At 34.8% G+C, this 22,149-nt stretch overlaps 1 protein-coding gene across 3 annotated transcripts in view; it reads left to right on the top strand.

The window, feature by feature from the left end:
• The window catches only part of CEPT1 (choline/ethanolamine phosphotransferase 1), a 36,438-nt gene that overhangs the window by 1,059 nt on the left and 13,230 nt on the right, over positions 1-22,149 (top strand). For 2 of the 3 annotated variants that reach the window (XM_032881467.1, XM_032881468.1), the window contains exons 2-4: positions 5,067-5,475; positions 11,196-11,343; positions 12,697-12,838. In XM_032881467.1, coding sequence (XP_032737358.1) covers positions 5,137-5,475; positions 11,196-11,343; positions 12,697-12,838 — 629 coding nt within the window. In that variant the 5' untranslated portion in view covers positions 5,067-5,136. Of the gene's footprint in view, positions 1-5,066; positions 5,476-11,195; positions 11,344-12,696; positions 12,839-18,688; positions 18,774-22,149 lie in introns of all 3 variants that reach the window. The other variant, XM_032881469.1, reaches the window with a different exon arrangement.

Below are 22,149 nucleotides of genomic sequence, written 5' to 3'. Positions count from 1 at the left end.
ATCTGTTCTGTGGTGAGAAAAACTAGTCAGAGCCCCTTGTACAACTTGTCTGCGCAATGCTTCCATTAGAGAAATAATTGTGTGATAAATCTGCCTCTTGTATTAACCTGTTCCACCAGAGGCGTCTTTATTTCTTGTCCAGTTAATAGATTGTTCTGAATATTTACAACTATTATTTCATAAATTTATTCTCCTTCCTTTCCCACACCCAATCTCTTCAAATTTACATTATAAACACTTAAATGTTTGATATCTGTAACTCTAAACTTTGCCATAAGCCAAATTACATTTTATTGCATAGTCAGTTTGTTTTCTAGTAAGCAGTAGAGTTGTTCTTTAAGCTGGCTAAAAGTGCTGGTGATGTTCTTTTGAGGGTCATGCTGTGCTGTCTTTTTTAGGGGAAGTATTCCCCTATAAAATACCAGGCTTTTGCTTTTCTTCTTTTTTTTTTCCTGGGGGAAGTTGTTTCCTTTTTTTTTTTTTTAAAGGAATGCAAGATTTCACTTCAAAACAGTAGATCTAAATTGTATTACACAGTACTGTTTTTGCTTCCAAGACTGCTGAAAAGGCTTTTGTTTTTGCTAACTTGTTCTATGTACCACTTGTTAAATAATGCTGAATGTAATCCTGTGATCCTATTAGTTTTCCTTTCTTAAAAAAACATTTTGTAATTTGCTCTGCCTTCCAAATAGTGTTGGCCATTAGTAATTTTCTTTATTAGTGCCATAAATGTTGGAAAGAACTGTGTAATCACTAATTCCCGTGAAAGGACTGTAAACACACTGCTGAATCAGTGGAGTTTAAAACTTGGTACCCTTAGACGTGGGGGATGGGAATTCTGGAATTTCACACTACAGGTTGGATATTGTGTAAGTTTACCTTATGCTCTGCTGAGCAGTTGGAGATGCCTTTTTTAGTGAGATACTTGTCAGATGTTCCCCAAAGCTGAACACATGAACACAGGAATAATGTAGGCAGCATGCCATTTTCCTCAGCTGCTATAAGCACAGATGTTCTATGTCATAGATTTAGCTTCACAATTTGTGTGTAATTTTAGTAAAGGTATTCACTAAATAGCTCTGATTATATTTTTGTACCTTTGTTGGGCTTTTCACATAAATATTCATGCCTGCACAAAGAAAATTTTTTTGTTAGACCATATGTACCCCCCTTCCCTGGACTCCCACAATAGTTTGTTTACAGCACATTATAACTTAGCTGTTTATAAGACTCTCCTCCCCACCCCCTTTAAGTTTCTTGGGATCATGGATTGCCATACTTCAGTCTATCTGTTTCTTCAGGGTCTAGAACAACTAGGTGCTCATTAAATAATAATGAGCCATTTTTGTTCCTTGTTCCACAAATAAGTCCTGATTACCTACTTAATGTTAGGTATGGTGTGAGAGTGTGGGAAAAGAATGTTAGACAGGCATGGCCTCTGCATTCCTGGAGCTTATAGACCAATATGGGGAGAAGACCAGAAACAGTACAACAAACAGAAAAACTCAGTGTATTAAGTGCTATGAAATGAATATTGCAATAGAGCCAGGTTATAACAGAGAAGGGGAATTTGCTGATTATAAGTGGAAAGGTTACAATAGCTATAGGCCTATGAACAATATTATATTAAAATACATTCCAGGTGATGGGAAGTTTTTCAGCTAAAATACTCACTTTTACTGTTATGATTTATGAAAAACACATCCTCAGTTAAAAAGTAGGTTGTGCTACAAAATTACAAAAATTTTTATAAGCTCATTGATGACTTTTCAAAACATCAAAATAAAATCTCAGTTCTTTACCATGGTCTGTAAACCTCTGCATTGTCTGGCTTTTCAAACTTTATTTATGTCACTCTTCCATCTGATTTATTGCTGTCCACCCGTAGTGATCTCAAATGTACCTGAACAAGACAAGCTCCTTCTTGCTTCAGGGCCTGTTACCTTTACCTGGACTAGGTCCTTTTCATCCTCTGAATTTGATATAAATGTTACTTTTTCATAGATTCCTACCACCTTATCTAAAATGTGCACCCCTAACTATTTTCTGGCTCCACACTTTGTTTTCCTCATAGCACCCATCACAGCGTGTAATGCTATTTACTTGTTTACCTGTTTTTAGTTATTTACCAGCTGGACATGGGAACCAGGAGGATGTCTAGCTTGCTTACTGCACTCAATGTTGGCTGAATGCATTTGGAACTTAGAATTCATTTTCTCATAAAAACTTATGACTGGTGGTTTCTAGGCTAGCCAGCAATAAATTTTAACTCCTTACATTAATTGTTTTAGTTCCTTGTAGTATGGCAAAAAAAGGACATTTTCTCTTCACGCTTTTTGGCATAGGCCTGACTAGGTAAAAAATCTCAAGTGGCTAGAATAATTTTTATACTGTTTGCTTCTCCATTCCATATTCCCATCCCACATCGCGTTTCCCTTTTCTCCATAAAGTTCACTCTTCCTATAATAGTCACCTACCCTGTTGTACTCCCTTGAGATATTCTTGCTTTTCCTTTGCTGAAATTCAAAAGCTCCTGTTTTTTCCTGAGATGGTTTGAATTGCAATAGCCTCTGGGTCTCAGATGTAATCAGATGAAGAAGAGTGGAGATGGGCCTATAGCAGTGACAACACCCTCTGTGTCTATGTCTATAGGCATGTATTGAAAGCAAAGTGGGCATCTGTAGGTTGTGCTACATGTACCTGAATTTACATTTGCAATCTTGTTGCTAGTAGCTTCACAGAGACAATGTTGCCAAATTGAAATAGTTAAATACTCACTGGCTTTTTTTCATGTATGAATTAAGTAATGGCTGGATCTATTAAGGTTTGTCAAACTGTAGACTTTTCTAAGAGAGAATTAAAAGGTAAAAAAAAAAAAAAATCTAGGTCAGAGGGGGAAAACACTCAGAAGGAAGGTATCAGTTTATCATATAATCCTGCCAAATGCTCAAACTTAAAACCATTAGGATCAGTTGCTTGTAGTTGTTTAGTGCCAAAAGGAGGCCAATACCCTCAATATGTCACTTCATTTTTACAGTAGGATAAGTGAATACTACAAAAGTAAAGTATAAATTGATATGAATAAACTTTTTATTCCCACGTTTAAGTTGAATTCTGTAAAAGCTGATTTATTATAGCTCACCAAATGCGAAGCAGTGTCATTTAATTTAACTACAGAAAATTTGACTACTATAAAATTAAGTTTTGGGTGGTTATGTCTGTCACTTTCTCTAAAATGCATTTGTAACCAGTTGTTTGACATTAATCAGTTGTTTTGTGATATAGTTGAGTGTGTGGCAGAATTCTTTGAAATAATTTGCCTTGGTTTGAAAATTATTTCAGTATTTTTATCTCACACTTTAGGTAAATTGTGGCACTAGTGATTCTTTTAAGATTTTTGAAAATTTATTTAAGGCAGTTGATAATTAAAAAACTATTTTCTGAACCAATTATTGAGACACATGATCGAGATTTTGGTTGTCACTCTAGATCCTTGGTGACACTGAAATTTTGGAACTTGATGTGTATGGGAATAGAGAGAAGTAGTCATAGGCATGTTTAATACCGGGTCCATTGTTGAAATGTCCTACTTCCTGTATCACATCTGTATTCCCATAGTGGAACATTTCTGGGAATTTCATATTGCGTGCTGGATAGCTTTTTACTAGAATATCGAAGTACACCTCTCTTGGTTTGATGCCACTACCCTTTCTGTTCTATTGAGATGATTCCTTCCCCCTCCCCTTAATCCTCTTATGGCTTCCCTTTCTTCTGCTCTATAACCGAGTTTCCCACAAGTTCTTATTATTTTCCTTTTTTCTTTCTACTTAATCCCTTTAAGAACTTTTCTTTCAAAAACAAACAAAAAAAAAAACACTAGACTTTAGCATCCAGAATTGATAACTTGAAATTTTCATCTCTTGCTTAAACTCCAGGTGTTTGATCTTGTCTAAAACATACCTACTTTTATAAAAGCTACTTTTATGTTTTTCTAACCTCTATCCCCAGATCCCCTTCCATCACCCTCCAAGCCAAAATAACTGTTTTTTTTTCCTAACTTCTCTTTTTTAGTCTCTTGATTTGTGTTTTCTTCTCCTTCACCTTTCATATCTAATTCCTAAGTGCTTTCCCTTGATTCTCGTCTACACAGAAATTACTTATAGATTTGACTATCTTACACATTTCCATTTTTACCACCCTCTTCTAGGCACTCACCACTTCAAACATTTGAAGTCACCATACTAATTTTTGAGTATTAATACTACATTTTGCATGCAGTCTGATGAATATATATAACTACCCTTTAATCTTGAAAATATTCTTGTCATTTTCTTATGTTGCTTAGTAACTTATAATGATGTTATCGGGTGCCTGGGTGTCTCAGTCGTTAAGTGGCTGCCTTCCACTCGGGTCATGATCCCAGGATCCTGGGATCAAGGTCCACATCGGGCTCCCTACTAGGTGGGAAGCCAGCTTCTCCCTCTCCTGCACCCTTGGCTTGTGTTCCCTCTCTCTCTGTGTCTCTCTCTGTCAAATAAATAAATAAATAAAATCTTTTTAAAAAAATGTGAAATGCTTGAAGCGTTAGTGTGTAGTAAGTGCCCAATGTTAGCTATTAACATTAAATTAAAATCTGATTTAAGACCCGTATTATTCAAGTCATTCCTCTGATATTAATACTAATTTGCTAGCTGTCTTTGGGGATGTCTGTGGACCTCAGTGTCCATATATGTGAAATGACTAGGTTATTTCTAAGATTTGTTCCATTATATTACTGAAATCACTGTGAGATAGGAAAAAAAAGGCAAGAGCTTTGAAGTCAGACAAGCTATAAGGTATCAAGAAGCATATTACTGTTAAAATCCCTTAATATTTTTCACCTGAAGGTGAAGTTATAGGACTTCTTTTGGCTTATATCATTAATAAGAACAAGAACTAAAAGCAGATCCCTGGTGTTCTGATCTGTTTGATACGTATTACTGTTACCCGTTTTTTTTTCTTTTTAATTTACTACTGACATTGATATAAATAGTGGCTGACAGATGTGTCTTTTTCTCTTTTTTCAGGTAAAGACCAGCCGCAAAAAAGTCGAGAAACAAGATAAATTATTCTCTTCAAATAAGACAGCCAAGATCCATGAGTGGGCATCGATCAACAAGGAAACGATGTGGAGATTCTCACCCGGAGTCCCCTGTGGGCTTCGGGCATATGAGTACTCCAGGGTGTGTATTAAATAAATTGTTTCAGTTGCCTACTCCACCATTATCAAGACACCAACTAAAGCGGCTAGAAGAACACAGATATCAGAGTGCTGGACGGTCCCTGCTGGAGCCCTTAATGCAGGGGTATTGGGAATGGCTAGTTGGAAGAGTTCCCTCCTGGATTGCCCCAAATCTCATCACCATCATTGGATTGTCAATAAACATCTGTACAACCGTTTTGTTAGTCTTCTACTGTCCCACAGCTACAGAGCAGGTAAGATGGATTTCTTAACAGTTAGGAGCATTTGTTATATACACAAAACTCTGTACTTGGGATTTTTAGGTCATTTTAGCTAAAGATAAGATGATTCGACAATTGTTTATCACCTGTTTTAAAATTTTTTAATTATTGTATTATTGTATCACGCATACTATTAATAAAGGTTATAACTACAGTCTGCTTTATACCCTCTGTTTATGAAAACCAGAAGCAAAAGGTACAGTCTGATTCTAGTAGGTAAATTAATGTTATCAGGGATTAACATGTTAAGATAGTCCTTTTAAAATCAGTAAATCTCAATACAAAAAAACGTTTTTAAAAATGACTGAATTTTTAAAAAATTTTTTAATAGCTGAGTGAAATCTTAGAAAAGTTTAAAATGACCAGAGAGAAAAAGTAGTGAGATGGCACAGCTGTAAATCAGTTTTATCAAAAGTGGTTTCCTCTCCATTCCTGTAAGAATTGCTTGAATATCCCTTTTCTCTTCCTATAAATATTTGTGACTGATAGACCTCAGGTATATTTCTGTTATACTAACAAAGCAAAAGACATACAAGAAAAAGTCAATAGAATGCTTTTCCTGTTCTGTATTATGCAACAGCTGCTGTTAAGAAGGGGAGTAGTTATTGCTGACAAAGACTTTCTTCCTGGGCCTTCTTAAGTAAGAGTCTCTACTGCTGGTCCCTCTTTTACCCTCTGTACCTGGTACTTAAAACCAAAACTGAAACTAGAGCTGTTCATCAGAAAAAGTAAATTGATGTTTATCTCTTTGGTTTTAAAATTTCCTTGATAAAAGGGAGCTAAACAGTAAGGTGAATGGAAGAGAATCAGAAACATTTATTGTGCCTTTATTGATTCAAGTGATCAGTCCCAGGTAACCAAGAGGATAGAAGGTGATCCTCAACTCAAGGGGTCAGAGGTGACTCTGAATCATAAGAAATCGTAATGGTCACAATAGTCCTTATCTTGTTTTAAGCTGGAAGTAATCATTTAAGTAGTCTTTTCAGATGATTTGTTCTTTGTGATAAAATTATCGCCGTCCAACTATTCCTTTTGGTTATCATCAATTCATTTGTTTCCATGTAGCTCTCTTAAAGTAAATAGCTATTGAACATCACAGTTACCTATAAAACACGTTGGCTTTTTTGTTGTTGTTTTCTTCCAGATGTTCATTCTTCCTCACCCTTGAATACTTTTATTTTAATTCCTCTTTTACTATACAAATCCTGTCCATACAAATTGTATGAATATATTTCTAATTTTTATCATTTTCTTAACTATCTTCCTTTATATCAATCAGGAAACTTAAAAACCAGTGTAATTGTTTAAATGTGTCCTGGGATTCTTTATCACATGTCCTTTGGACTATTTTATCTGTGGCTTACTTGAGGACCTGATAGCCACTTCAGAGGAACTTGGTCTAGATCCCACACATCCTTAGAGATACAGCAGAACAACAGGAAGGTGTGTTGATTCCAAAGGAAGTTTTTCCCACAATCCTAAGCTATTTCTATGATAGGGATCAGGGACTGAGAACAAGTTCAAAGGTAGCTCAGCCACTAATAGTTATTTATTGAATACCCCAGAGTGTACCAGATACCATGTTCCCTATAATACTTTTCTTTAGCCTCTGTGCTTAAGTGATTTGGAATTTTTAGAGTAATCCTCGAATTAGTTTAAATCTTTGAAGAAACTTCCAGAATGGGAACTATTCTAATCACAGAGAACTTTTTAGAATTGCTGCTAGGAGGAATCAAGGTAGAACATGACTGAGCCACTGTTTCATGCTCTGGTAGGGAAGGTAGTGTCCCACAAAGGCTATGCCTGGATGCTTTATAGCTGCACAGTAGAAATCCTAGTTAGGCTTTAGATCACAGTGCATTAAAATAGGTCATAGCTGTCTTCCATGATATGTTCTTATTATCTCTGTGATCTTCAGTAAATTATGTGAATTTTCTTTCTTTTTTTTTTTTTTTTAAGATTTTATTTATTTATTTGACAGACAGAGATCACAGGTAGGCAGAGAGAGAGGAGGAACCAGGCTCCCTGCAGAGCACAGAGCCGGATGCACGGCTCGATCCCATCACGGCCTGAGCCAAAGGCAGAGGCTTTAACCCACCGAGCCACCCAGGCGCCCTATTATGTGAATTTTCTAAGGCACAGTTTATTTATCCTTTGAAATTTTGTTTTGTAGTATTAAGAGAAATAACATTATCCATTTAGAGTGCCTAACATACAAAGGTCAATAAATGGTTGTTATTTCATTGGTCAAAAACATTAATTATGTAACATGTTCTTCCCTACAACCTTCCTCTTATTCCTGATTTCCTCTAAAAATACATATATATGGAATCACAAATTATTTAAGTCCTTATTGATTTCTTATTTTTTTAAAAAATTACTGTTTTGGAGTCAAAAGAGTTCTATAAGTTTATTACCCAAGGACATTCTCATTCATTTTAGGTCTAATTTCTTTGGGCCTTGTCCCAGTGGGTGAATATTAAATTTTATGTCTCCAGGTATTGTGAAGTTTCCATATTTTTTTTATGTAACTGATATTTTCTTAATAGTTTCAGATACCAGTCTTTCTCCTAGAAAAGAATGTCATCGTAACGGTTTCAGCGGAGTTTGCCATTCTTCTTAGAAAATAACTTTACAGTAGCTAAGATAGGAAAATCGGCCCATATTTTTCATATTTCTAAGATAAAAATGTAGACTTAGCCCTTTTTTTATGGATATACCAAAATATCCTTATGATCTGATTCTTAGACTAAGTATTTAAATCTCATCAGCTAGTAGCTTTGGTCTTAGTTTCATAAGTTAATTTGGAATTTATCTTGTAGCTTGTTAATGTTACATATGTTTGACTTAACCTTTGCCATGTCAGATAGTTGAAAGAAATTGGTGTTAACTATCTTATACATAGGAAAACCAGAATTGAGCTATGTGCTGTTATCAATAGGAGCTCCCATCAAATTTAAATAAAACTTTTTGGAATATGATCATATGGAGTTTTTTGTATTAACATTCATTTGTTAATATTGCTATATTATATTGTTTTATATTGCTATATTTAATGTTTTTGATCTAACTTGCTAAGAAATTTCTTAGATTTTTTCCTTTTAATATACAAGATTGGAAAGAAAATTAAAGTGGCACATTGTGCATAATCTTACTGCCCAGTTAACTCCTACTGACATTGAAAAAGGGGAGACATTACATAGTTGGAAAAATTCAAACAGAATGGTATAAAAAAAAGTAAAATCTTTTTTACCTGACTTTTCTTTACACTCTTACCTCTAATTCCTCTTTTTGTACATAATGTAAACAAGTTTTTGATATGTCCTCCCAGGAAAAAAAAAAGAAAAAAACATTCTTGCTCAGTATATGTACACATTTGTATGTATGTAAACCCCACAGTTCTGTTTCAAAAGCTCCCTAAAACCATGTTTCTTAGAATTTTTTCACCTGAGTTGACTCATATGAGAACATCTCTGCAAGATTTTGCAAGTCAGTTTATTGCCTGATTGTGATAAGATTATTTTCCTATGCTAATTGTTCTCTTCCTGCCTATCAGGGTGTGACGGTTTTCTGAATGATGAATGTGTCCTTTATAGATTCAGTGTATCTCTCAGGCTCTTAAACCAGCTGAGACCACTGCTTATTCCTGAATGAGAAAGCTTTCTTCTTCTTCTTCTTCTTCTTCTTCTTCTTCTTCTTCTTCTTCCTCTTCCTCTTCCTCTTCCTCTTCCTCTTCTTCTTCTTCTTTTTTAAGATTTTGCTTATTTATCTGAAAGAGAGACAGGGAGTGCCTGTGCACAAGTAGGCAGAGAGCAGTATGCAGAGGGAGAGGGAGAAGTAGGCTCCCACTGAGCAGAGGAGCCCAATGCGGGACTGGATCCCAGAACCCTGGGATCATGACCTAAGCCAAAGACAGACACTTAACCGACTGAGCCACCCAGGCTCCACGAGAAAGCTTGCTTCCTAAAACAATTCTGAGTTGTAAAAGAATGGGAACAATGAAGAAATATATAAATATTAGTTATAGTATTCTGCAGATTCACAGGAGGAAAGAGTGATCCGAAGACACAAGACTTTGCTTTCTCTTAAATTTATGTAATTCCTTTTTTACCATTTCCTAGGATTGTGTGTATACTGATGGTTGAAGTTGTCTCTGTTTCAGACTAACACTTTGCCCCCATTAAAATCCAGAGTTTAGACCCAAAGAAGTCCCTAGCTTTCTAGTCCTATTAAGCAATACTGTCCAATAGAAATTTCGGTGGTGCTGGTTATGTTCTGTCTGAGTCTTTGTGGTCTGGTGTGATACGCAGAGCCACATCTGGCTGTTGAGCACTTGAAATGTGCCTAGTGTAGCTGAGGAACGGAGTCTTTAGTTTTATTTAATTTCAGTGAATCTACACTAAAATAACTAATCCAAATATATCTAATAATCTAAACTGAAAGTAAAATAATAAGAAATATATCTAATAATCTAAACTAAAATGACTAATGGCTACTGTGTAGGACAGAGCAGCTCTAGAGGGTTACTAGATTCCTTTAGGAGCAAGAAGTAGGAGACTCAAAGTCTAGAAGGTGGGGTTCTCAGTCAGTTGAGATTTATCAGTACAGTGAGCTTGCACATAAATTATGATTACACAATCACAGTGATTGCTTTCAGGGTTTGTAACTCTGGTTTATGCTATGGTCCTTTTGATAGCTTCAGTGTTCTAAAACATGAGACTTTAAGAAAATGTTTAAGAGAAGATCCTTACCTTTAATACTGAGAACTAAATAGGATTTTGAGGGAAACTTCTTTGCAATGCAGAATATAAATATTATTTGCAGCTCTGAGTAGTTTTAATATGCTGCTGTGAGCATTTAACACTCAGCTTAACTTGATAACCAATATCTGAGAAAATACCTTGTGATTATAGAAATTTTGTCCTGGCTTGGGCATCGGAAAATAGTGAAAAGTGATATAAAACACTCTTCTACATTCTTAAAAAGATATCAGATAGAAGTTCTCCTTTTTTAACGCAACATTTAAATCCAGTATTAGTGGTTCAATTTCTGTCTGGGAAAAGAGAAATTGTTCCTTGAAAATGTGTCCAAAAATGTTTGAAAAATAATGTTCTAAGCACTCTGTGTACTAGATCATCATTTTCCCAGTGTTATTACGGGAAGAGGTTGAAGAGGTGTGTTGAAAAATAGGTTACATGCTCAAATAAATTTGGAAAATGGCAGCATCTTGTGTCCCCCTTCTTGAATATTCACAGTGTGTATTAGCAAAATTAAGGACTGGAAGAAGTCTTGCAGTAGAGGTCTGTTTAACATTGTTTGATCCAGTGTTTCTCCCATGTGAGCTTAGCATGGAATTCATATTCTTCACATAAGACCTGTAAACATCTTGAAAGATACGATTTGGAAATCATGATCTCTTATATAATCTCGTGATCTCTTATATAACCTACATGGTAGTAGTTATCCAGCATCTGCTTGAGCACCCCTACAAAGCAAAGAATTTGATTCTCTTACAGTTCCGATTGTCCCAAAAAGTTTTCCATTACATAGCCCTGGGATTCTCTCCTATAGCTTCCAACCAGCAGTTCTTCTCTGGAGAGTAAAGATAAAATATCTGTGAGTAAAAATGTATCAGCGAAACATAGTAACGAATGTCTTTATAACTCTTGTGTTTCTGACTTTTTGTTTCACAGGCTCCTCTGTGGGCATATATTGCTTGTGCATGTGGCCTTTTCATTTACCAGTCTTTGGACGCTATAGATGGGAAACAGGCAAGAAGAACCAATAGCAGTTCTCCTTTGGGAGAACTTTTTGATCATGGTTGTGATTCACTATCAACAGGTATTGTTGATTTTTTTAAATGTTAATGATTAATAGTGATAAAGTTAATGTGAAAAAAATATTGGAATAAATAAGAGGTTTATGATGTTTTGATAGTTATCAGAATAAGTGATTTATATCTACTTTTAATGTTTAAAGACGATAAATACAGTTAATATTCATTATTGGCTGTAAGGGAAAATTTAGAAATTATGTTAATTTCTACTGAAGTCATTTTTATTTTATTTTTTTTAAAGATTTTGTTTATTTATTTGACAGAGACAGAGAGAAAGACCACAAGTAGGCAGAGAGGCAGGCAGAGAGAGAGTGGGGGAAGCAGGCTCCCTGCCGGGCAGAGAGCCGGATGCGGGACTCGATCCCAGGACCCTGAGATCATGACCTGAGCCGAAGGCAGAGGCTTAACCCACTGAGCCACCCAGGCGCCCCAGAAGTCATTTTTAAACCTAAGTAGTATTCTTTTGGCACCTCTTGTTTTTAAAATCTTAGGTCATAATTGTCATCATCAAAAGTCTCAAATTATAGATGAGTACAATAGTGGGAGACTAGGAAATTCGTGGTCTTTATATTTAAATGGATATTCCATGGATGTTTAAGATTATGTTGTAGACTTGGAGTAGCTATGAATCTAAAAAAAGTCAGTCCTGGGGCACCTGGGTGGCTCAGTGGGTTAACGTCTCTGCCTTCGGCTCAGATCATGATCTCAGGGTCCTGGGATCGAGCCTCACATCAGGCTCTCTGCACAGCGGAGAGCCTGCTTACTTCTCTCTGCCTGCCTCTCTGTCTACTTGTGATCTTTCTCTCTGTCAAATAAACAAATAAAATCTTTTTTAAAAAGTCCTTTTGTGAATTATGTAGGCCTTTAGGTTTTTTCGTTTTTTTGTTTTCAACAGTTATATAGTGTTTGCTCTGTTTCAGGCACTATTTGAAATCCCTTTTAATACTGATATATTTTATCTGGTTATTACCATCGTGTTACAAATGAGGAAACTAAGGCACAGGGGGTGGTTTTCTTTTTCTCTTTTTTTTTTTTTTTTTTTTTGTTTTTTAAACTCTGGTCTGTAAATTTTTACTGTTCATTAGTATCACTATTACTGAGTTGGGAGAATACTTCAAAAATGCTCGAGTGTTTTAGTTGCTCTTGAGACCTTTGGTTCCAATATGTGGTGTAGTGAAAGGAGAAATTGAAATTATGGGGTAAAAGATTACATCTTGCTTTTCTGGTACCTTGGATAACTGAGAGAAAATTGTACATTCATAGCATGTCTTCTTTTTGCCTCATCTAACATCATTCCCGGCTCAGTTAATGTTGATTTTTCAGATTATTCAGTTTTTATTGTGATCTTTCTCTTGCAGTTTTCGTGGTTCTTGGAACTTGTATCGCAGTGCAGCTGGGGACAAATCCTGACTGGATGTTTTTTTGTTGTTTTGCTGGGACATTCATGTTCTATTGTGCACACTGGCAGACATATGTTTCTGGAACATTGCGATTTGGAATGTAAGTAACACTTAACGGTAATTTTTTGTTTGTTTCCTCTTTCAGATATGGTGAATGTTGCTTTTAGGTATTTCAATATTAAGAATGATCAAAGCACAATTTTAGCTTAACAAATAAAAGAAATTTAAAATTCATTATTATAGCTGCCTAATGGTCTGTTGTTCTGTCATACTGCCTAAAAGGAACTATTAGAACTTCCCAACCAAATTTTTTTTTAATAACATGAAAAGCAGGAGTCCCTCCTCACTCATACCCACTTATTTTTCCCTCAGATAAATTCACTGTATTTTTCCTATTATTCACCATAACTCAGTGTTTTATTTTGACACATGAAAATGTGTTTTCAGGAAAAATATGATAGTTTATGAGAGCAAAGAGCAACTCTCATCTCTAAATATCATAGTTTAATTAACTTTTATTCTTGCTATATTCTTTATGACTCTATAAAAATCTAAGCTCTTGCTAATTCAGCTGACATGACATACCATGTAGATTACTACCACCAACAAAATGCCCAAGAATTTAAAAAATGAAATAGCAAACTGCTTTCAAACTCCAAAATGAATGGTTCCTACCTGGTGATCAGTACTTTTCTATAAATATTAATGAGTAAACTAGTCTTGGAATGAGGTGAAGGATGGAATTCATCAACCGGTGTTTAATTAAGTATCACAGATCCTGTTTACACTGCTCAAGTTAGTCTTATTTTTTTCTTGGTGTAGGATTAAAAGACAAAGAACTTGAGAAAAGACTAAATACTTCATGAAATATCCAAATAAAAATCTCTGATTGCAAATGATGGAACATCTTAACCTAGTCTCTTTAAGATGAATCATTAATGGATATTTCAATTTTAGATCCCACATAAATTTAGTTTTCTAGGTCTTGTAAGAGCTAGAATGCACAGAAATTCAGCTGTTCTTACAAGTTTAGTTCAAATGATTTTTGTTAAACTTATTTAAATAGAACTTAAGATATTCTTAACTTACAACAGTAACAATACTTATTAATATTTTGGATATTAACTAAAAGGTATGTCCTGGAGGCTTGGAAAACATTTTTAAGGCCCATTTTAAGGTAATAACCTTCATGACAATAGCAGATATGTGTGTCCATTTGAAAATTATATGCCTCTGTGTTCTTTAGCAGTTTATAAAATGATCAGTGCTCAGAAAATACTATGGATTTCTGATAGAAAAAAAGCAGTAATTGAAAATATTATGTACAGATGTTTTTTCTCAATGTTTTTATAGCCTTTATCTCAATAATGTTTTCATAGCATTTCTCTGCATTGGTGAAACCACAAAATATTAGACTTCTAAGAACATGTGGTTCACCCTTTAGTTTTTAGTAATGTTACTGTTTTTAAAAATAGCAGAATTTATAGTACCTAGATATGATATAGTTTGTTTCAGTGCTTCTTATCTCAGAGTTAACTTTCAAGCCCTTATTTTGAAAGCTTATTGATCATCAGCTTAGAAATTCTGATTAATTATCAGAAAGATAATGATCTTTCCCTTTCAAGTAAAGCAGCGCCAACTGTGTGGTACAGGAACTGAAGGAAGGAGGACGAAGGAACCATGGAAGTAGGGGGAGAATAGTGTTTTTTAGGAGCAATTTGATATCACATCTTTCTATTTGCCAGTCCTGGAATGTCCCTTGTGGTGTATTCCTTTAATTAAATATGTATTTAGAGAACTATGAGCAGTTCTGTCTTAACAGCAGTTAAATCATAAGATCCTTGTAGGGCAGTGGCAGGAGATAACGCTGGAGAAGATCCAAAGAATCAAGGACTTCTGTGTCCTGCCAAGAAATATGGGCTTTTGTTCTGAATCTGTGGGAGCCTTAGTAGGACCTAACCCAGGGAAATGACAAAACGACAGTTTGGAAAGAGCAGGCTGGCAGTAATCGGAGGGTGAATTAGAGTGAGCTGTGACAAAGGTAAGGAGACCCTTAGGAGTCATCAGCATCATTAATGTGAGGAATGCTGATGCCTGAGCTAGTGCAATGACAGCACAATCAGAGAGAAAGTCACAGGTTGGAGAGAGGCTTAAGAGGTAGAAACTGTAGGACCTCATCTCTATCTGCATATGGGGAATGAATGAGGGAGCAGGGACTGAAGTAACTCCAGTTCCCCTCCATGGGTGGTTGGGTGGAAGGCGGAGAAAGGACCTATCAGCAGAAGAACCAATTTGAAAGGGAGAGTTCCACCTAGAATGTGTATCTGAGGGATTTTAGACATCCAAATAGAATGAAAATAGCTTAGAAAACTTAGAAAGCAAGCCTAGAAAGAAGCCTATGAAAATTATTGAACAGTCAGAGGAGGAGGCATACCAGAATAAAAAGCCAGAGATTTCAAAAGAGAACAATGCTAAATGTTGCCAAGACTCAGAATGAGGACAGAAAATTGTACACTGAATTTGGCAGTGTGAGGCCATCCAGAGGCGTTTCTCTGTAGCAGATAGGGTAAAAGCCAGATTGTAGGGGATGACAAGTGCAGAGAATAAATAAGCACATGTTAATACAGGTGCCTTACAAAATGTATGGCTGTGGTGATGGGAACGAGCAAGGCATCTGTTAGAAGATAAAACATAGGCTCAAAGGAAGGAGGGTTTTGTATTTACACAGAAGAAATTGACTAGAGAAGAGATTGAAGATATTTGGGGAAAAAAGAGAGATGGATACATGGAGCTAGATTGTTGAAAACGCAGGACCAGAGTTTAGGGTAACAGGCAGAGGGGCTAGATGGGAGGACACTCTCCCCCTGAGACTCTCATTCTTCCTTGTGATGAAAATATATGTAGAAATATTGGGGACAGTTTAAATTTAATATCTCAATTTAAATTACATAGTACTATTACAAGGAATTGATTTTCATTTGGAAAATTTGAATATAATTTTCTGAAATCCTATATTCATATTTAAGCTGCACTATTTCTTTTTTAAAGTAAAAGCAGTTCTCAACAGTCATAGAAATGTGCTGTGAGTGCTTATTTAAGGAGATAGTTATCAAAATAGCAGTGTAATGGCATATGGAATAATAGCAATATTCCTGAAGAATTTTTTTTAATGCCATTTTAGATTTCATGTTCTTTTCAAGAACAAAGAGAATAGGCAGATGTATAGTAGGCTAAATATTGAAGTGAAGTTTATATGTGTGGAGGAGAAAGTCCAAATTTTATTTTGTTTAATTAGAAAATAATAAGATAAACTCTGAAATGGAATTTGACTAAAAAAGTTTTTTTTAATTCCTTGCTTTTTCTTACTCCTTTTTTGGAGAAAAGTGAAAGCAGCTTTAGGTACCTTAGGAGTTTTATTTTAAAGTATTTTTATTTTAATCGTTTTATTTTGATGTTTACACACAACTGAAAAAGATCACAAGGTTTTCTTTTTTATATATAACCAATATAGGTTGTTGTGTGTTTAATAACCACATACTGTATTTGCCAAATAAGAGATTGTTGTTTTTCTTAGTCTCCTAATATCACAATTTTTAGTTACTATTAAGTTTGCTTATAGTATCTTGACTAGAAATAGGCTCCATAGTTTAATTCATCTATAAGTAATTTCCTTTCAAAGTCAGATATTATGAGAAAGCCAATGTGATTTGGATACATTATCCCTGAAATTATGAGCTAAATCTTTCAGCACTTTGCTCTGATCATAGCTGAAAACTGCCTTTTACAGAGAATATTATTACCTTTCACATCTAGACAGACCCCTGTCCTCACAGTCCTTCTGGACTGAGCTAGTACAGATCTGACTTAGATGAGAATTGCTCATTGGGACCTTTCTAGGTCCAGCTGAGTCCATTAGGATTTTTTAGCCTGAATTTGAAAGACTGGGGAGGATCTAGAACTTCACAGAAGCAACAAGGGGGTGGAAGAAAATAAGAATTATGAGTTGAAGCTCATTTGTAAATATTTGTAAAATATTTCTTAAAATGTTTATGGATTATATTAAATGGAAGAGAACATGTTTCCTCTCTTAAGGCTTAAACCATGTATATCTAGATATTTTAAAGTCCATAATTTCTACATATATATATGGAATCATTTTTATAAATTAAATTTTTAGAAACTCTAAATCTCTAATAAAACTATTTATGCAAAGTACTGGACTTAAAAAAATCCTCCACCCTGAAAAGAAGAATTCTTACTTAAATTATCATTGTGTGGGGAGCTTGGGGTAGTGGGGAGGATACTCTTTTCACAAGACAAAAAAATTATAATGAATTGAATTAGATCGGTATATCTTGCCTCAAGTGTTAATCTCCAAATTATTGTCTGTATATCAGCTTGGACAAGGCCTATAACTTTAATTTCCTAATTTGTAAATCAGAGTTTTATTTTTGATGGTATCTAAGGTTCCTTCTGGAGTCTATTAATTTCACAGATGTTATTTCCAATGTACTTATTACTTAGAACCGGCAGAGTATTTATTACATTTTTCAGTTTATGCTTCTAATGTTTCACATTTACATTAGCTAATAACTCTGCTACCACATTTATTTCTATGTAAGTAGGTAACTTCTGAATTTTTGTTTTCTAGTTGAATGAGAAAAGTCAATAGGCTATGCTCTATTGGTAGTCTGACAAATCCAGTTCATTTCTTTCCCAAGAAACCTCTAAAGAATAAATATTTGCAGATATCCTATTAATTAAAAACTGTTCATGTTATAATCCAAACTGTCTGTTATTGTATGATCCACTTTTTATGGATTAAGAATTAGGAAACTTCCTATTGAATGCCTGTATAGGGTATTTTTATCTTTAAAAGTTAAAGATCTATCACATAAACTGAGAAATATCAGAGATTTTCCTTGCAGATTTTAGTTTCCCTATGTATTTTTTTGTTGCTGTTGGTAATGAGTCAGTCTTCAGGACTGTGCTTGTTTTAATTTTATTAAGTTATTAAAGAACATATCTTAAAACACCTACTTATATTAACCTAAAACCTAGAATGCAGTTTAGACTCTTGGATCATCAGGTAAAATCATAGACCAGTTTCTGTCTTTTTTAGCATTCCTCAGATCTTAATTTTGATGATATGATTTTGATTTGAAGCCTGTTTCATACCACTAGTCTTTTTCTGTCACCATGTATGTTCCAAAACTTCATTCGTGTTGAATTGGATGTTTTACTTATTTTTACCACTAATAAACTAATCCAATATAGTAGAGAGTTATAATGCTGGTTGGAATTAAGGGAAGAGAAAGAGGGAAAAGGATAAAATTCTGGACTAGAGATTATTAGGAAACAGGACAAGGAGTTGACCAGTTTGATTGGGTTCTAATTGTATCCGAAGTAGTCACAGTTTCTCCTTGCCTTTTCCATATATATGGGCTAATTCTACTGAGATTAGCCCAGGTAGGAGTATGATGAGATGTGGGGCAGTGGAGGGAATAGATTAGTGGTTCTTCAAACACATAGATGACAGTGCACTGGAGCTTCTGGAAAACATTCCTCTCCAGAGAAGTCTGGGTAGGCTCTGCCACGGACGGGACCTATGTTAAAGATAGTGTGATTATTTGGCAAGTAGTGTTCACTACTTAGGTAATTAAGAGTTGACTCTGTTTTTAGCTCTGGTGTTACCAGCTCCCTATTAACAAGTCATTTATTCATTTTGTTACAGTTAGAATTTTTAAACTTTTCTACTATTTTGGTTTGGGTAAGAAATATACATGTTTGCATAAGGATAGTAATAGTACTGTATAAATTGTATCATTGAATCTTTACATGTTGTTATATGGGTAATGCTACCTTCTAAATCTGTTTTTGCTACCTGTAAGGCTCTTTGGCAAAAGCTCTGAGTAAAGTTATTTTGAAATGTTTGTTTCCTTATGCATAGATTCGATGTTACAGAGTCCCAGATCATAATTATAATATGCCAGCTTCTCACAGGAACCCTGGGACCTTGGTTCTGGAACTTCACGGTAACTGCTAGAATATTCATGCTGTCCAGTGAACAGTGGCGTGAACTCAATAAAGACAGCACCTTTGTCATGCACAGAGTAATTGAAATGTAAAAAATAAAAAGCCTTCTGGTGGTATTTCACAGACAAACAGGTTAATAGAAAATAATTTTAATATATATAGGGCAATAAAAATCCACCCTATTAAAATTTTTTGAAAATAATATTTCTGGTGATTTGATGCTAAAAAAGTTCTCTCTCATCTACTATACCTAATACAATTTTTGCTCTATGTAATATTTTTTTTTAAACAGATACCTTTCCACCATTAAATAGATTTTATTTTTGATATTTATATTTTGAAAACAGAATAAAGCAAGCAGAGTTTCCCTTTAGGTAAATAAGTTGAGGGGACTCTTAACAGTAGTAGGAGAGATTCTGTCTATTCTCTTAAATCCTTTAGAATATGTTCTTTAAGCAATCTAATACCACTTCTGCTTCTGTTTTCAATGATCTTCATTTTTTAGAAAATTAATGCTTGAAGCTATTCTCATTTCTATTTGTATCGTTTATTGTTTTCTTCTCTTAGTTGTGCTTTAAAACTAGTGTCCTTTGCTTTTCATGTTACTTTAGCCATCTTTTGAATACCCTCCTTTTTCAGGTTTGGTTTGTTTTTAATAAACACATATTTCCTTAGTTAATGCTGAGGGAATAACCTCTCCTTTTTCTCTCATATTAGAATTGTAATTTTGACCTTAAGAATTCTAAAAGTTCAGAAAGACTTATTAGAAAATGGTTTTCCAGTAGAATAGCCAAGAATCCTTCACACTTCAGTATGAAAGGTTTACTCACAAGAAAAATAGAGCTTAAATTCCATTTATTTTGCATTCACGGAGCATTGGGGAACTGTTCATGTGGACACCTACAGATCATTCTAGCAATACAAGGCTGCATTAGGTTTCCTGTATTGAATCCCCTTGCCCAAAAATGTTTCATAATGTGGTAGAAATAGTTAAAAGTCTAGTAGCAGAGTTCTTTTCTAAAAAGCATCTTGTAGCATTGTAAATCCATTTAATCAGTAGTGGTAGTGACATCTTTGGGGACAGGTTAATAATGAGGAGTAGTCTAAATCTTCCCCCACACATAAAATAAGCTTAGAATTTGGAAAATACTGAGAAGTACTCTAGGCATGATTTAGAAGCAAAACAAAAAGCCATTTTTATTTGAATTCACAATGTATTTGCATAATTATTTGTGGGAGTCCTTCCTAGGGTGGAATAATGTGCATAGTTCAGAATGTGTCACTGTTTAGCACCCCTCTACCCATAACCTGTCTTCTGGTACTTTCTTCAAAGACCTGAAACTTTACACTCACTGCAGTTGTCTAGATTTCTAATTTTTGATGGCTCATTTATGATTATTATTAGTTACACTCACCAAAGGTCTTTTTTCCCAGTTTTCTTAGTGAAAATACTCAGAGTATTGACCATATTACTTTCACCTTGTTTGTTACTGATAACAAAGTACCTGTATTTATAAAGCCTTCCTATTAAAATGTTTATAGAAACTAATGCATTTAAATTTTAACATCCTGAAAAATGTTTTGGAAATACATTCTTTTATCAATTGCTAACTTGCACAGATTTGCTTTTAATATTTGTTGCTTTGATTTGATCATTGAAATGAGACTGTCATATGTTTCTTTGTGGGTTCTTTTCTTTTCTTTCTTTTTTTTTTTTTTTAACAAAGTTCAGGGGGAAATAAGCCTAAGAAAGAGTTAGTTGTTCATTATGTTTTGTTTCCAGTTAATTTATTAGCATTTAAACTTCCTATTCTGTTGCTTTTGTTTTCTACCAATTTAAGGAAAGTTGTGTTAGTGTGTAAGAAGCATCATCCTATGTCGGCTCCTTAGTGATAAAAAGTTAAAAACTTAGGACAGATTTTACCCCAATTGATCAGGAAACTAAAGAGTTTTAGCACTATTGTAGGTACAACACTTCCAATTTCTTGGAAAAGTCAGTTAACCTCATCTGTAAAATGGTGGCAGTAGTTCTGCCTCCTCATCTGTAAAATGGTGGCAGTAGTTCTGCCTCCTGGGATAGTTGTGAAGATTAAGAGTCAAAATGTAATGTGTTATCTATCATGTCTGGTGTATAGTGTTTGTTACCACTATTATTATATTAATTTTAAGACCTGTATTAGTAATTCCCTACAGTTTCCAGATTTCTTCCAGAATTCATTGTGCTAGGAAGAGTAGGTCCATGATCCCTTCCTTTAACTCCATCAACATTATTACTAAAGAGGTGAGAGGACTCTCCTAATTCTTCCATTTCCAAGGATGTAAGGGTCTGCTGTCCCCTTAAATGTGAGACCTGAATTTTAGTTCCTCTTAGAGGACTATGTTTTAGCCTTTGGATGTTTTTGTCTTCCTATTCAAAAACCACTGGATGGGTTACTGTTGTTTGTGGTTTTTAGTCTTCTCAAATAATCAAAAGATCCATGTAATAATTTATGTGGTAGATAATACGGTTTTAAATAATTCAGCTTATCTCAAAAATAGATGCTTAGACTTTCTCTGTATGTACCACTTGATTTTAAAATATAGTTATCATTCACTTGTCTGGTTAATGTTACTTAACATTTAGCTTGCCATGCCCAGTTTGTCCATTATCAAGGGTAGGAAGCAAAATACTGGAAGGGAGTATGATCAATTTCTAGACCACTCTTCATTGCAGTCTACCAAGATTTCACTCCACCCATGCTGTTTCTAGTATATAAGTATTCTGGTTATGTATAAGCTCCCTAGAACTTCAGATCCATTTATAGATACTTGCAAATCTGTAGTTAATAACAATCTAATTCTTGAATTGGATTCCAGACACCCTCAGTGAATGTCTTTTCAAACAAAAAAGTCTTCTTTTTAAATAATAAATAGCTCACAAGTCAAGTCATACAAATCTGGGGTTGTTTGATGTTATGATTTTTTTTTTTTTTTTTTTAGATTTTGTTTATTTGTCAGAGAGAGTACACACAAGCAGGCAGAGAGGCAGGCAGAGAGAGAGGAGGAAGCAGGCTCCCCGGTGAGCAGAGAGCCTGATGTGGGACTCGATCCCAGGACTCCAGGATCATGACCTGAGCCAAAGGCAGCGGCTTAACCAACTGAGCCACCCAGGCATCCCTGATGTTATGAATTTAACCCTAGTGCAAATTCTGTGTTAACCAAGGTAATAGCCAACCCAAATTATAACACAATTATATTTACTTACTATGTGTGGTTTAACAAACAAATTATGTTTGCAAATTAGCTGCAAATATATCTTTGAATGCATATGTACAAGAAAAATAAACTTGTCTTATTTCTGATATTAGAGTGGAAATACATAAAACATTCTGGGAA

The sequence above is a fragment of the Lontra canadensis genome, unplaced genomic scaffold (assembly GCF_010015895.1).
Source record: "Lontra canadensis isolate GAN:19392208 unplaced genomic scaffold, GSC_riverotter_1.0 scaffold75, whole genome shotgun sequence".
Taxonomy (NCBI): Eukaryota; Metazoa; Chordata; class Mammalia; order Carnivora; family Mustelidae; genus Lontra; species Lontra canadensis.
This window is presented reverse-complemented; position numbering and strand designations above follow the sequence as displayed.